This window comes from Trachymyrmex cornetzi, unplaced genomic scaffold (assembly GCF_001594075.2).
Source record: "Trachymyrmex cornetzi isolate Tcor2-1 unplaced genomic scaffold, Tcor1.1 scaffold813, whole genome shotgun sequence".
Classification (NCBI taxonomy): domain Eukaryota; kingdom Metazoa; phylum Arthropoda; class Insecta; order Hymenoptera; family Formicidae; genus Trachymyrmex; species Trachymyrmex cornetzi.
Window position 1 is genome coordinate 39,187 of NW_017300151.1, and position 14,026 is coordinate 53,212.

Genomic DNA, 14,026 nt, shown 5'->3' on the forward strand with positions numbered 1-14,026 from the left:
GCGACGATCGCTTTCGCAAATCGAGAATATATTATTAATTTAAGAGGAAATATTCTTATATCTGTTAAGAGGAAGTATCAAGAATACAATTTTTTCGGTGATGTTAAAATAACGGTACAAAGCTTTTTTTCATTAATAATACAATGCTACATATATATGGTATTACATACATACAGATAGTATTTGAAAGATTTATTTAATATAATACGTATGTGTACATGTTTTAAGTAAGGTATTTTCATATAATAAAATTTTATGTTTTTATATATATAATATATAATTACATAATATATAATTATAATATATAATTACAATAGTAATTAAGTTTTAGGTCTAAGCACAAGAATTATCGTAATACCTACTTAAAGACTTAAGTTGTAGATGTAAATAACGCACAAGCTTTGGCATATGACGTGCAACTTATTGCCGTCTCTTGGAGACACGCCAAAGCTTGTGCGTTACTTACGTCTACAACTGAAGTCTTTAAGTAAGTGTTACGACAGTCTTGTGCTCAGACACTTACTTGAACTTTGTTTGACACAATACGTTTGTTATTTCTTGCATAATGTAAATAATACAAAGGAATAGTACAAAAAATATGAGAAACAGTTCACATTAAATAAAAGAATAACTTATAAACTATAAGCTATTCTTTTACTTAATGTGAATATTATATAATTTACAATTTTATAGTTCCTTACAGATGGGGTAATCCCGATTGATCACGGCTCGATTGGACCCACCAATCACATCTACCGGTGCTTAGGAACTTTGTAGTCTCCAAGCGCTGTGAGTGGCTCGTGTCGAATTAAGCCGTGTCCAACTGGGTGCCACCCCTTACAGATTATATAATAAAGGTTTACATATAGTACATATAAACATGTCCATACATATATATACAGGGTGTCCGAAAAGTGTGGAAACGGTCGAATATCTCGAGAAATACACATCGGATCAGCAATCTGAAAATATACGTATTCAATGTTTTTAAAAAAGCTATCTTTTGACATCTAACATGACCCCCCACCCCCACCCGCTGTGGGTGACAGAGAGGGTAAGTTTAAAATTTTTAATGGGAACCCCAATTTTTTATTGCAGATTTCGCTTCTTCAGAAAAAGTTACATAAATTTTACCTATTATAAACATTTTTTTGATGATAGATGGCGCTGTAATCAGCGAAATTAAAAATGAGTCTAAAACGTTTAAAATATCTCAAGAAATACTCAACGGAGCATATTCTCACCCTGGAGGTGGATGGGCGGGTAAGTTTTCGATTTTGATTTTTTCTTTTTCTGTCAAAGCCATTATACCCAATTACAACGACAGGCAGAATACTGAATAAAAAAGGTAGAAATTTTTAAGCAAATAGTGAGAAGAAAACGGAAGAAATATTAAATAATTAGTTAGAAGAACTTAAACTGATATAAATACATACACACATATGCAATATTAAAAAGATAAGTATGTATTACCAATACAAATTTTGCTTGGAAACATACATGCATGTACATATTTTTAAAAAATCGAGTAAAGGAAATAAAAAAAAATTAAACTTAAAAAAAAGTTAAAAACATTCTAAATAAACTAAAAAAGAAAAAATAAAAAACAAAAAAAGATTCTGAAAATCGTCCACCTCCTCGCGGTGAGAATCGGGAAACTTTGAAATATTCAAAGGCAAAGGACGCTACTTCAAATTTTGAAAACTTGATCTGCCATTGTAGGTACGTCAAGTTGAATTTTTGGATTCTGACTTCACATTTGTAATCAGCGATCCCAAAAACCCCCGAGTAACAAGTTTCAATCGAATTCGGGCATATTTTCTGCAAATTTAATCGCCGTACGTAAAATTTCGAAAAATTTTGAGCTTATAGGCGCCATTGTGAACTCAAAATCGAAAAATGAAAATTATATACAGTACACGTTTTCGAAGTTTAACTATCGGGAACATGTTTCTGATACCTTATTACACACAAATAGACCTTCCGATACTTGTCTACGTGCTTTTCTGCTAATTGTTGGGGGTCCATGGGTTGAAATCCATGTCGAAATTCAGCACATCTCGGCGTTAAAGGGTTAATACGACTTTTTCTGCAGAAGCGAAATCTGCAATAAAACATGGGGGTTTTCTCATTTAAAATTTTAAAGTTACCTACCCTTTCACCCCCAGCAGATGGTTGGTGGAGGGTAGAATTTTTGTGTCAATGGATAGCTTTCTTGACAACATTGAATACGTACATTTTAATTTTTTTGATCCTTTGAGTATTTCTTGAGATATTTTAAACGTTTTAGACTCATCTTTTAATTTCGCTGATTACAGCGCCATGTGTCATCAAAAAAATGTTTGTAATATGTAAAATTTATGTAACTTTTTTTGAAGAAGCGAAATCTGCAATAAAAAATGGGGGTTCCCATTTAAAATTTTAAACTTACCCTCTCTTTCACCCACAGCGGGTGGGGGTGGGGGGGTCATGTTAGATGTCAAAATATAGCTGTTTTGAAAACATTGAATACGTATATTTCAAATTTCTGACCCGATGTGTATTTCTCTAGATATTCGACCGTTTCCACACTTTTCGGACACCCTGTATATATACATGTTTTATAAAAATGTACACATATATTGAACTGTGATCAATTAATTTATCTACTTTGAAATAAAATTGTTGCAAGATAATTAGGCTTGGCTGTACCTTCTTCATCATTATCATCATCATTTTCAATTTGTGCACATTCCTGATTATCTTCTCGATTCTGTTCGTTTTCTATTATATAATTCTCAACTTCATCATCAATATCATCTAAACATATGTTATGAAGAACACAACAGGCTAAAATTGTTGCAGGCATCAAATCTATCCTGGACATATCTAAATATTTTAAACGCCTGAAGCGTCCTTTTATTTAGTAAAGCAAAAGCACGTTCTATTATTTGTCTAGTCTGTGATAAAATAAAATTAAAATTGATCTCAACCTGTAACATACAAAAGTTTGCAAAAATAAGTATATACAAAACAGAACAGTATTAAATAAAAAGATCATGCCGTCTTTCGGTCAAAGTAGGATCTTAAATGCTAAATTAATATTAATATTACTGTATGAATATTAATTTAGTATTTAAGGTCCTGCTTTGATCAAAAGATGACATGATCTTAATCGTAAAGTTAAAATACTATAATGTTTATTTTTTTAAATGTATTGTAAAATACCTCTGTCAAATGACCATTATCCTTATAAGCGGTCAAACACCATCCAAGTACAGGATATGCTTTGTTTCCTATTATGAATTCTTGATTAGGAAAAAAATATTGAAGATTTCTGTTGACACAATTCCAAAGATCAGAATTGCGGAAAACTCTAAGATCCCCGACAGAACCAGGATATCCGGCATAACAGTCAATGAAACGCATATCTACATCACATACAGCTTGAAGTATAACGGCATATCTACACTTTCTTGTCAGATAACAATGAGCATCTATCTGAAGAATAAACATAAAGGGCATAGCAGGATAAGCAAGTGATTTCTGTCCCCAGCCGGATCCGGTCGAAATTTTAATTATAAGTCACCACTGATGTATGTATTATTTCCCCAAAAGCATATATCTCAAATGTGGCCTTTATGGGAATTATGAAGGTATGAAGGAAAAAAAAGATTTTTTTTTCTCGATAACGGCTTGACCGATTTTGATGAAAAAAAAAAATGTTATGGGGTTCAGTGGGATAATGTTTAAAAAAAATTAAGGACCAATTTTGTCAAATAGAAATTGTTAAAAAAATTGTTAAATTCTTCTCGAATTTTTTTTGTGAGATGCGATTGAGACACTACTTTTATATTTTAACAAAAAAAGCTTTGAATACTTTAGTATAACATAAAAAATCCTCAAGACGATTGGAAGGGTAGCACGTAGTTAAACAAATTAAAGTTCTCGATGGTGCGCGCGCGCGGTGCTCCGATCGCGCTATGGTCGCGCGCTACGTCGGAAATCCCCTCGCCTCTCACGAATCGGGGTGCTTGTTTATCGTGAGTCCCCTCGCCTCTCACGAATCGGGGTGCTTGTTTATAATTATATCTGCTAGATATAATAATTAGATTCAATCCTCGTCGCTGTCTTCTTCGATTACAGGAATAATATTATCCTGTTGAAACATTTTACTGAGAATTTCAGCGGGTTTCAAAAGTTTAGACAAATATCTGGCATGTGCTAAATAGTATACTATTGCAGCTATGTGTGAACAGCAACCAACAGTTCTTCTTCCGTTGGCACAATCACATGCATACTGCAATAAACCAGAAATACCGACACTATTAGGCTTATATTTTATGAAGCACCTGTATATTTTTCGAGAAATATGACGTGATTGAACTTGCAGTTTTAGTACATTCGTTTGATCTTTAAGGAATTGCAGGTTCACTTTGTCATCCTTATCAACCATTTCAGCTAAATAAGATACCGCCTGGGACAGTTGATAAGATCCAGTGAACAGAATTTTTAGATCTCTTTCGGTCATTTCAGGGAAATCTAAGTGTCATTTGATGAGATACTTTGAAACATGAGTTTTTTGCGCCACCAACCTTTTTCATCTGCCTCAGTAGCCAAAGAATTTTCAATATCTCTCTTGGCTCTCATCATTTCCAAGATCTCATTTGAACATTCTGTATCAGATTGTAACCTTCTTCCGAATTAATTGTTAAGAAACGATGCAATTCGAAAGTAGGTTCCAATTTTCGGGAGCATTTTGTTGTCCAATTTATGGTCAAGCAATCGATATTTTTGCTTTAATATTCCATGAACAGCTTCAACGGCCCATCGAATTTTCGTTACATAACGAGACTCATTCGATTCATTTGTAGGTAATTGCTTACGTTTCCCTTTCAGTGCAGGCATCAATATTTTGATTTTCTTAACTTTTAGTTCAGCCTTGACATCTCGAAAGCCACGATCAAGAATCATATAATCATCCTCTTTTAACAATTTGCATAAGCCATTTTGATCTTGTAGAAGAGTTTTTAGGATTTCTGCATTATTTATATTTGCAGGATATGGTCCCAGCATATCAACTATATACCCGTCAGTTGTACAAATCGTGAAAGGCTTGCAAAGTGGAACTTTCTTTTGACCGGAAAATGATTTTCTTTAATATTCATTATTCATACTTTTCTGATGACGTGAATACGTCCCATCGCAGATCAACATTAGATTTTGGTGATTATCAAATAAAGTCTTGGCAATTTCAGTTGTACGATTTTGAATAAGATCGATTCTGATGGAAGAACTTAATCCAAAACGAGAAGGCAATACATCTTCCTGAAATGACTTTATTATTGCTGATGAATATTCCGAAACAAGCTGTTCATTTTCTAATTGTAAAATAGAAGTCAGAATTTTATTTGAATTACCAGTGCGGAGTTTGAAAAGAAACACAACGAGTGCCTGAGTTATAGTACGAGTCTGTCTGTTCCGCATTGATGTCAACATATCCCTCAAAAATATGATATTTTCCCATGTTAGCCCTGTAAAGACAACAAGTTGTTTTTCGGAAAGACTGTAATCTCCAATGTTGTCATAAAGACTGGAGTCACATTTGATAGAGAGACTTTCCATCATTTTAGTAAGCTCCGAAGCACTTAAACTTGACGAATTGGAGTACACTTTTAAAAGACCAAGATCTTCGTTATAAAATCGATTCTTGATTAAATGATGTCGACAACATCGATTTCCTGCTGGTATATGAATTTTAATTTTAGTATAAGATTGCATACGAGCTTCTTCCAGAATAACTGAGAGATTTGTTGTAGCAGAACAAAGACAACAGTACTTGTGAATTGAAACAGTTCTTTGAATTGGAACGTTAATTCTCTCAATACTTGATTCTTCCACTTCAAGTTTAAGTTGTATATTGATTGTTGGATCATCAGAAGTCGATTGTGATTGATCGATTTCGTTTTCAGAAGTCGAGAAATCAACATCAAGCTTCTCCTTTTTATATTGAAAAATTCGGCATTTTGAACATAAAATATCGTTAATAACAATCATTGAATTCGTTGAAGTTTGGAAGAAAAACCCGTTGCTTCATCTTCAGTTTCAATTTTTTTCCTCTGGCCATGTACTTTAGATAAAAATTTATCACAACCAGGACATTTACGATTTTTATAATAGTTTAGACATTTTTACTACGATAAATATAACAAATCAAGTACGACAAAAATAAACGAAAGCAAGTATTTTTAGCTACAAAAAATGTGTTTAAAAAAAACACTGGTCGTAACAAAGATATATAGTACTATTTAGAATAGAGCAAAAGAAGCTTAAATAATAATAGCCAATAAAATGATTTATTTGGACTTCAGCCAATTCGTCATTTCAGTTGGATGATATAGGACAGGCCTCGGGACGATTTGCCGATTTTCGGAGCTCCTCGTACTGCTATCAAGAAACAGTAGTATTTCGCGCTAAGTAAACACGCAGCCCCCCGTCGACGTATAGAATGAACTAATAGTAGTAGTGGGGGTAGAATGAGAGGAAGATAAAAGGACGAAACGTTCTTTCTCTATTTTACTAATTAGTTGTTGTTACACCAATATGCTAGACTTCTGCTGGTGTGTGTACTAATATCATACCTAGAATTGTGGATACGTTGTGTTAAAGAAAGAAATGAGTGCACAAAACAATGTTTCGCGCAAGCTTCCGACGTAGCACCGCTACGATCGGAGCACCGCGCACGCGCACCATCGAGAACTTTAATTTGTTTAACTACGTGCTACCCTTTCAATCGTCTTGAGGATTTTTTATGTTATACTAAAGTATTCAAAGCTTTTTTTGTTAAAATATAAAAGTAGTGTCTCAATCGCATCTCACAAAAAAAAATTCGAGAAGAATTTAACAATTTTTTTAACAATTTCTATTTGACAAAATCGGTCCTTAATTTTTTTTAAACATTATCCCACTGAACCCCATAACATTTTTTTTTTTTCATCAAAATCGGTCAAACCGTTATCGAGAAAAAAAAATCTTTTTTTTTCCTTCATACCTTCGTAATTCCCATAAAGGCCATATTTGAGATATATGCTTTTGGGGAAATAATACATACATCAGTGGTGACTTATAATTAAAATTTCGACCGGATCCGGCTGGGGGCAGAAATCACTTGCTTATCCTGCTATGCCCTTTCTATTAATCAAATTGAAATAATAACATATTTAAAAAAAGCAAAACTATAAATATTACAGATGGTGTTGGAATTTCAATATATGAACCGTCAATAGCACCAAGAACATTATCAAGACCCGCTATTCGTTTGAACTTCTCTGTTACAATATTCATACGGTTCACAGATAGCCATTTGATGATATCGCTTGAAATATTACAAAGGGTCTGAATAACACGTCGTACGCAGTGATTTAGTGACGATTTAGCCAAATCGAATTTGAGTCCAACAGATCTATGACAATAAAAATTCCATATAAAATTATTAATCATAGATAATAGAAAACAAATATAAGGCCGGTATTCATAGTCGATTCTTATTTCAAGACTGTCTTAAGTAAAGTCTTAAGACGCTAATGCACCCCTCTGATTGGTTTGTGACTTCTTAAGACCGTACTTAAGATGGTCTTGAATATAAAAGATCTGACTATGAATACAGGCCTAAGAGATGTAATAACAAAAAAAAATTTTTTTTAATTTAAAATTATTTTTTACTTTGCTGAGTGACAATCAAAATATAAGAAGGTTAAAAAAGAACATAAAAAAGAAGCTATATAAAAACTAATTATTGTTTGAAAATAAACAATGTGTGCCGTGAACCTAGGTAGTACATTATTTACATAATTTTCTATTCGGATTGCTTTTTTTGTTCGTCCTCTTAATCGAGAAACTTGCGTACGAATAATTATGTTTAATAATTTTTCCGTTTCACTTCGCTTTCACTACTCGAATCCAGAGCTAAAGCAGTCTTTAATATATCATTGCTCGCAGTATTTATCAATAAATTTTTTTCCATTTTATCGATATCTGAAATTAAAAGAAGCAATTGTGAAGTCTTTATTTTTTAAGATTGTTAGAAACATCTTTTTAAGCCTGTAGCGGCATTTACTTAATTCACAGATTCTTGGATCGTAATCTATTAAACATGATTAAACAGTACCACGAAGAATGCCGACACAAATAATTTACGAATAAATTACCTTTACAATTGTATTTGTCCGTCACGTGGACGTTACTCTAACCTGTTCCAAATTATTCCAATATAGTAGCTAACTCTGACTTACTCTGCCCCCCAACTACTCGGGGTTCTGTAGAGTTAACCGAGTAAAGTTTTGGAACGCATCCCTGGAGGTGCATGTTCTGGTGAAAAAATTCTCATAATATGGGAGACTGGGGCAAGTTGTTACAATTTTTGATTAGCAATTTTTTTCGTACTAATGTATACATTTAAATTAATGAATACCTGTGCATTCCTTCTAATATATCTTTACCTAAATAATCATTTTCTTTCTGATTTGTATCTATGTCTTTAAATATTGAAAAAAAGATTTTCTATCAGTAGGTAAATTGTAACGATTAACTTATTCCTTATAATACTGTGAGGCAAGTTGTTACAGAACTGGGGCAAGTTGTTACATTTATAATATCATTTGAAATATATATATATAACGCTTGAAATAAACTTGTTCTGAATCGAGAGGGGCATTATGTGATGATGAATATTTTTTCCCAAGTGGAGGCGCTCAGGAAATTTGAAGGTTATCTTCGTTTTTTTAAATGGAATTATGGGAATTTTTTTACATAATATATATGATTCCTCTAACTATTCTGCATATAAAACTATTCAGGTAATGATATCGAAAAACCAATATTTTACGAGATATTTGAGGCTTTATTCTAGCACATATTGACATAAAATGTTAATAACAATAAATAATAGAAATCATTATTTTAAGAAATAACTATTATTTTAGGAACTCCTTAAATTCATAAAATAAGACATAAATTTACGAGGCATTAAAATTCAGCGCTGGTACTAATTAGCGCAAATATGATCAATGATAAAAATATATATAAACCAAATTTAATAACTTATGGACGTTTCGGCTCCGTTTTGAGCCATCCTCAGCATATACATATATAAATAATTACCGACATTGAACAATTATATCGTTGTTTAGTGAATCGCAAAATACATATATTTTTTCCAAATGCAAATTACATGGTCCATGTAGTGACACCATCCTCAACATTAATCAATATTGTGACACTGTAATTCATAGTGGTGGTGAATTGATCATTTGAATGCTCATAGAAACAAGCAATCCACATTTAACAATAGTTCGTCAAATTGATACAAAGAATATAAAGAACAAAATGAACATATGACGAACTATTGTCAAATATCATCTGAAAAATCGAAAATTAAAAATTATATTGTTTGGATGCTCAAAAAGTATTCGTACAGTCGAGCTTCTCAAATCAGGAATACATCCTCGCTTGTTTATGTTAGAACAGAATGATTCATTGTATAAAATTGCTAATTAATGTTTATTTTCTGCAAATAAAATTTTTTACAAAAGATGTCATTGTTCGAACATTTTTGCTCTCACTGTATATATATAAGCAAATTCAAGATTGCAATGAAATCAAACACGAAATACTTCACAAGGGATACTTATTTTAGAATTTAAAATTTAAAAAATGTATTATTCCAAAAATTTTTTCTTCAATTAGTTATTAAAGTTGGAAAATCATAAAATTGATATTATACGCATTTGCTGATTTTTTCTCAGACAGCTGGCCATCTTTAACCTTCTTTGCCGCTGTCGCATATGTTTCTACATTTACAGATGTTTTTTTAATATACAAGTCATCTTTTTTTTATAAGATTGTACCATTCCACACTTTTTTAACTAAACTGCTGACTCAATATGATAGAAAAAGATGAATCTGATTCCAAGCTGTCCTTGTTTCGGTTCACATATATGTCCGGTCTGAGAAAATCGCATAAATTTATGTGAAAATACTGACGTTATTATCCGTGTGAGTGAACACAAATATATGCTGCCCAGCGCGGGGTGATCCCGATTGACCACGGCTCGATTGGACACCACCAATCACAGCGACCGATGCTTAGGAGCTTTGTAGTCTCAAGCGCTGTGAGTGGCTCGTGTCCAATTGAGCCGTGTCCAACTGGGTGCCACCCCCCAGCGCTGTCTTCAAACATGGAGACGAAGTCGGCAGTCTATTTATAGAAGTCTATGCATCATTCTGTAGAAGAAAAAAAATTGTTTTTAGTGGGGTAAGTTGTTACACTGTAACAATCTGCCCCAATCGAAGTGTAACATCTTGCCCCAACCTTCTATTTTCAATTCAAAAAATACAGCTCGAAAACCAATACATCCCAGGAAACACAAAGTTACATGTAACGTACCGTTAGTTGTAATTTCCAACTCAACAATATAACTGCAATATAACATGTGTGTTATATAACACTACTAACTTTGAGTCTGCGGGGATATATATCGATTCAAACAAAATGCGTTATTATAATCAAATGTATATAAAAGAAATATACACAAAAGGATAATCACATACCTGTAACTTACATATGCAATAACACAAGCGATTTGTACAATGAAATATTTACTTTTAATAGTGAAAATGAAGAAAATATACGTAGCGTCTTCTAGAGTTCAAATATGACTACTAAACTAATTGTCAGTTAGAAACACGTTTTCTTGCCCACCTGTGGACCGGAGTCCCTCTAAGAGGGATTCCGTGTTTGTCATTAGAAAATCATTTATCTAGTGCAAAGCCACCCTTTGACATGATGGACATAATTTGATCACGCTTAATTTGTGCTTCCGACAACGATTGTGCACCTGTCAGTAAGTCATCTATGTAGACATCATTGATTATTGCCCTTGCACCTACTGGAAATTCACTGTGATATGTTTCTGTTAAATACTTTAGACATCTAGTCGCTAAATAAGGCGCGGACGCAGTACCGTATGTAACAGTTTTCAATTCATATGTACAGACTGGTTCAGTAACATGCTCTAGCCACAGTATAGATTGCAACGATGTTTGTGATTGATTCACAAGAATCTGTCTGTACATTTTTACTACATCTGCAGTAAAAACATATTTGTAAGTACGAACTCTCACTAGCAAGGAAATTAAATCTGACTAAACCATCGGATCCACCATTAAAATGTCATTCAATGATGTACCAGTACAGGATTTACAGTATCCATCAAATACGATCTTGAGCTTAGTTGTGATACTTGTTTGTTTAACTACGCAATGATGCAGTAAATAAAATCGCGTCCTATCGTTAATATTTGAACCTTCTGCCAACTGCATATGTCCTAGTTTTAATGTGGTTGAAGTTTGGAGTGATCCTGGAGCGAAAATTGAAGGTAACCACACATTGAAATAACAGACAATCGGAGTCACGCATATATACATGTGTTCAAAAATTTCCAATGTATGTCCAATTTAAAACGAAGATCGCGGTCCGCGAAGGCAACCGAATGACTAAAAAATCCTGCAAGTCCTCTCATATTTGCAATCAAAATTTTCTTATTCGTCCCCGCGTCCTGTGGAAAATCTAAAAGAACGAGAGCGATGTCTGATATCACTGACGATAAAAAAAATAATTCGAAGAGATAACGGTATCGGAACCCCTTCAAATAATGGCAAACGCCCGCGCGATCGCCCGTACCTGCGCTCGAAAATTTCTTACGCTCGTCTCAGAGTCCGGAACTAAAATGTAAAAGTTCCTGTGTAATGTCGGAGACTAGAGACGAATAAAAAAAAATAATTGATTCAGATCGTGTACCCGGAAAGCCTCCGAATAATGGCAAACCCCTGCGCGATCGCCCGTACCTGCGCTCGAAAATTTCCTACGCTCGTCTCAGAGTCCGGAACCAAAATGTAAAATTTCCTGTGTAATGTCTGAGACTACGGACGAATAAAAAAAAATAATTGATTCAGATCGTGTACCCAGAAGGCCACCGAATGGATACGATATGATAATGAAAATATTTGCGAACATTGGTATCATTAAAGTTTTTTTTAGACCATGTATGAGAAATACGTTCAAACTATGAAATTTATTTCACTCAACATATTACCAGGAATAAATTTCATGAGGCAATCCTTGCTCGAGATTAATCTGCTTGACCATAATACTTCGTATAGTCATGCCTTTTTACATATCAGGCAATTAGCGATTGATTTAAGAAATGCTGTAACATTAAAGAACAAGGTAATTGTTAAATAGCAATTATGTACTTTTTATAAAATTTATTGATAACATCTGAGATTATTTTCAGAAAAATGTTCAGGCTGTATATAATTGGCAGTATATAAATTCCTTGCGCTTTTGGACAGAATTTATAACCAAGTCAAAGGATAAATCAATGTTACGATCGCTGTTATAGTTAGCTGTTATAGCCCTTAGTTCAGAGAGAAGGTACTAAATTTTAAACAAAATTTAATGAAAGTAACGTAATAATTCAGTAGAAAAACGTTCATACCTATTTTGCATTTCTTCTCGAGGTATTGTTTCCATATTTTTAACAATAATTGTAATCGTAGAGTACGTTATCACTTCGTAACAAATTTTTCTTTTTAGATACTGGAATCTTATGATTTTAATAAAAGGTATAAAACAGTTGTGATGAAGATGAAACCTATATCCTTTGTTTACATTTTAAAAGTATCGAAATCACAATTTGTAGAACATGGCTTCAAAGATAGTATTATTAAAACTATTTATTATCTTATATTGGAGCATGCGGCGAGTGAAAGTCATAAAATATATTTCCAGAACTCTATACACCTTGTATAATACAGGTATTTTAAGAAGAAACAAAACTTTAAAAAACCAGAAGTAATTTGTATTATTAGATATATCGAAAATATTGTTACGTCCAAACCCTTGGAAATATTTTGCTTGTGATCCTCTCAAGGGAGAATAGAAGGAGCGGGAACGGTGAGGGTACTTGGAAGGACGGTCAGACTCTTTTCTCGCAGGTACCCGCACGGAGACGAGTGCCGCAAGTCGAACGCACCCCTTTTGTGCTCGCTTCGGAATATGGGCCAACGTCCCGTAAGGACGCTTTAACACCTGTTTTCTACGAGCGGTGCGGTCGTCGATCTCAATTTCGAGTCAAGGAATCTAATCCCTTTAACTCGGGACTGGACCACGCGCGATCTCTGAAAAGGCAAGGCTAAGGACTACGAAGTCTCAGGGTTTTAAAATAAGAGAATGAGAGAGACATAAAATTATTAACATCGTTTATTTAAACTAAACATTACTTATTTATTATTAATAGGTAAAGGAAGCAATAAGAAATAGAGAAAGATTACGCATAAATGAAATTATTTTAAACTAAAATTATCAATAAGTTCATTATTACAAATTAAATCATTATTAAGATTTATCTAAAAATGGTTAATACAAGCAAAAATATCATTACAATCAAAATATGTTGTTGCGAGCCGAAATTATTATCACAACTGAAATCATTATTTCCACTCGAATCGTTGCTACACTTAGATTACAATAAAAGTTTGGTTCGCTAGACGCTATTAACGTTCTACATATATGCCGCTAGAGAATGAACCTTGAGAGTGAGCAGTGCTGACTGGGTCTTTTTATTATAGTTCGTGTATAGTAGCGGAGGAAGGAGGAAAGACATTGAAGAAGAATTCCACCGGTACTAGATATGGATAGGCGGAATTCGGGATGAATACAGGGATATCAACCTCTAAGTTAACCTCTAAACGGGGGATTGTTCCCCCTTCGTGGCACTATGTTGTGAATTACGTTATTAAAGGTTCGCGAGTAAATAGAAGAATATGGAAAAAAAGACTTACTGTTGCGGTAGGCTTTGGTTTTCTGGGTTATGTCCTGGTCTTGGAGTAGCTCGCAGACAAACTCGTTCTTGATGCAATAGGCGAGATCTTCTATTATACACTGAACAGACTCTATATATCTTATTTGAGCGAAATAACTGATGGA

General features: G+C 33.6%; 1 protein-coding gene across 1 annotated transcript; it reads right to left on the bottom strand.

Annotated features, from left to right (window-relative positions):
* Positions 1–2,641: 2,641 nt before the first annotated feature.
* Positions 2,642–7,323, bottom strand: LOC108768628 (putative nuclease HARBI1). The gene is made up of 4 exons (XM_018519130.1): positions 7,228–7,323; positions 3,208–3,480; positions 2,921–2,972; positions 2,642–2,799 (listed from the first exon to the last, which is right to left on the bottom strand). Exons 1-4 carry the CDS (start codon positions 7,321–7,323, stop codon positions 2,642–2,644), a joined length of 579 nt encoding a protein of 192 aa, XP_018374632.1.
* Between the last annotated feature and the right edge of the window lie 6,703 nt (positions 7,324–14,026).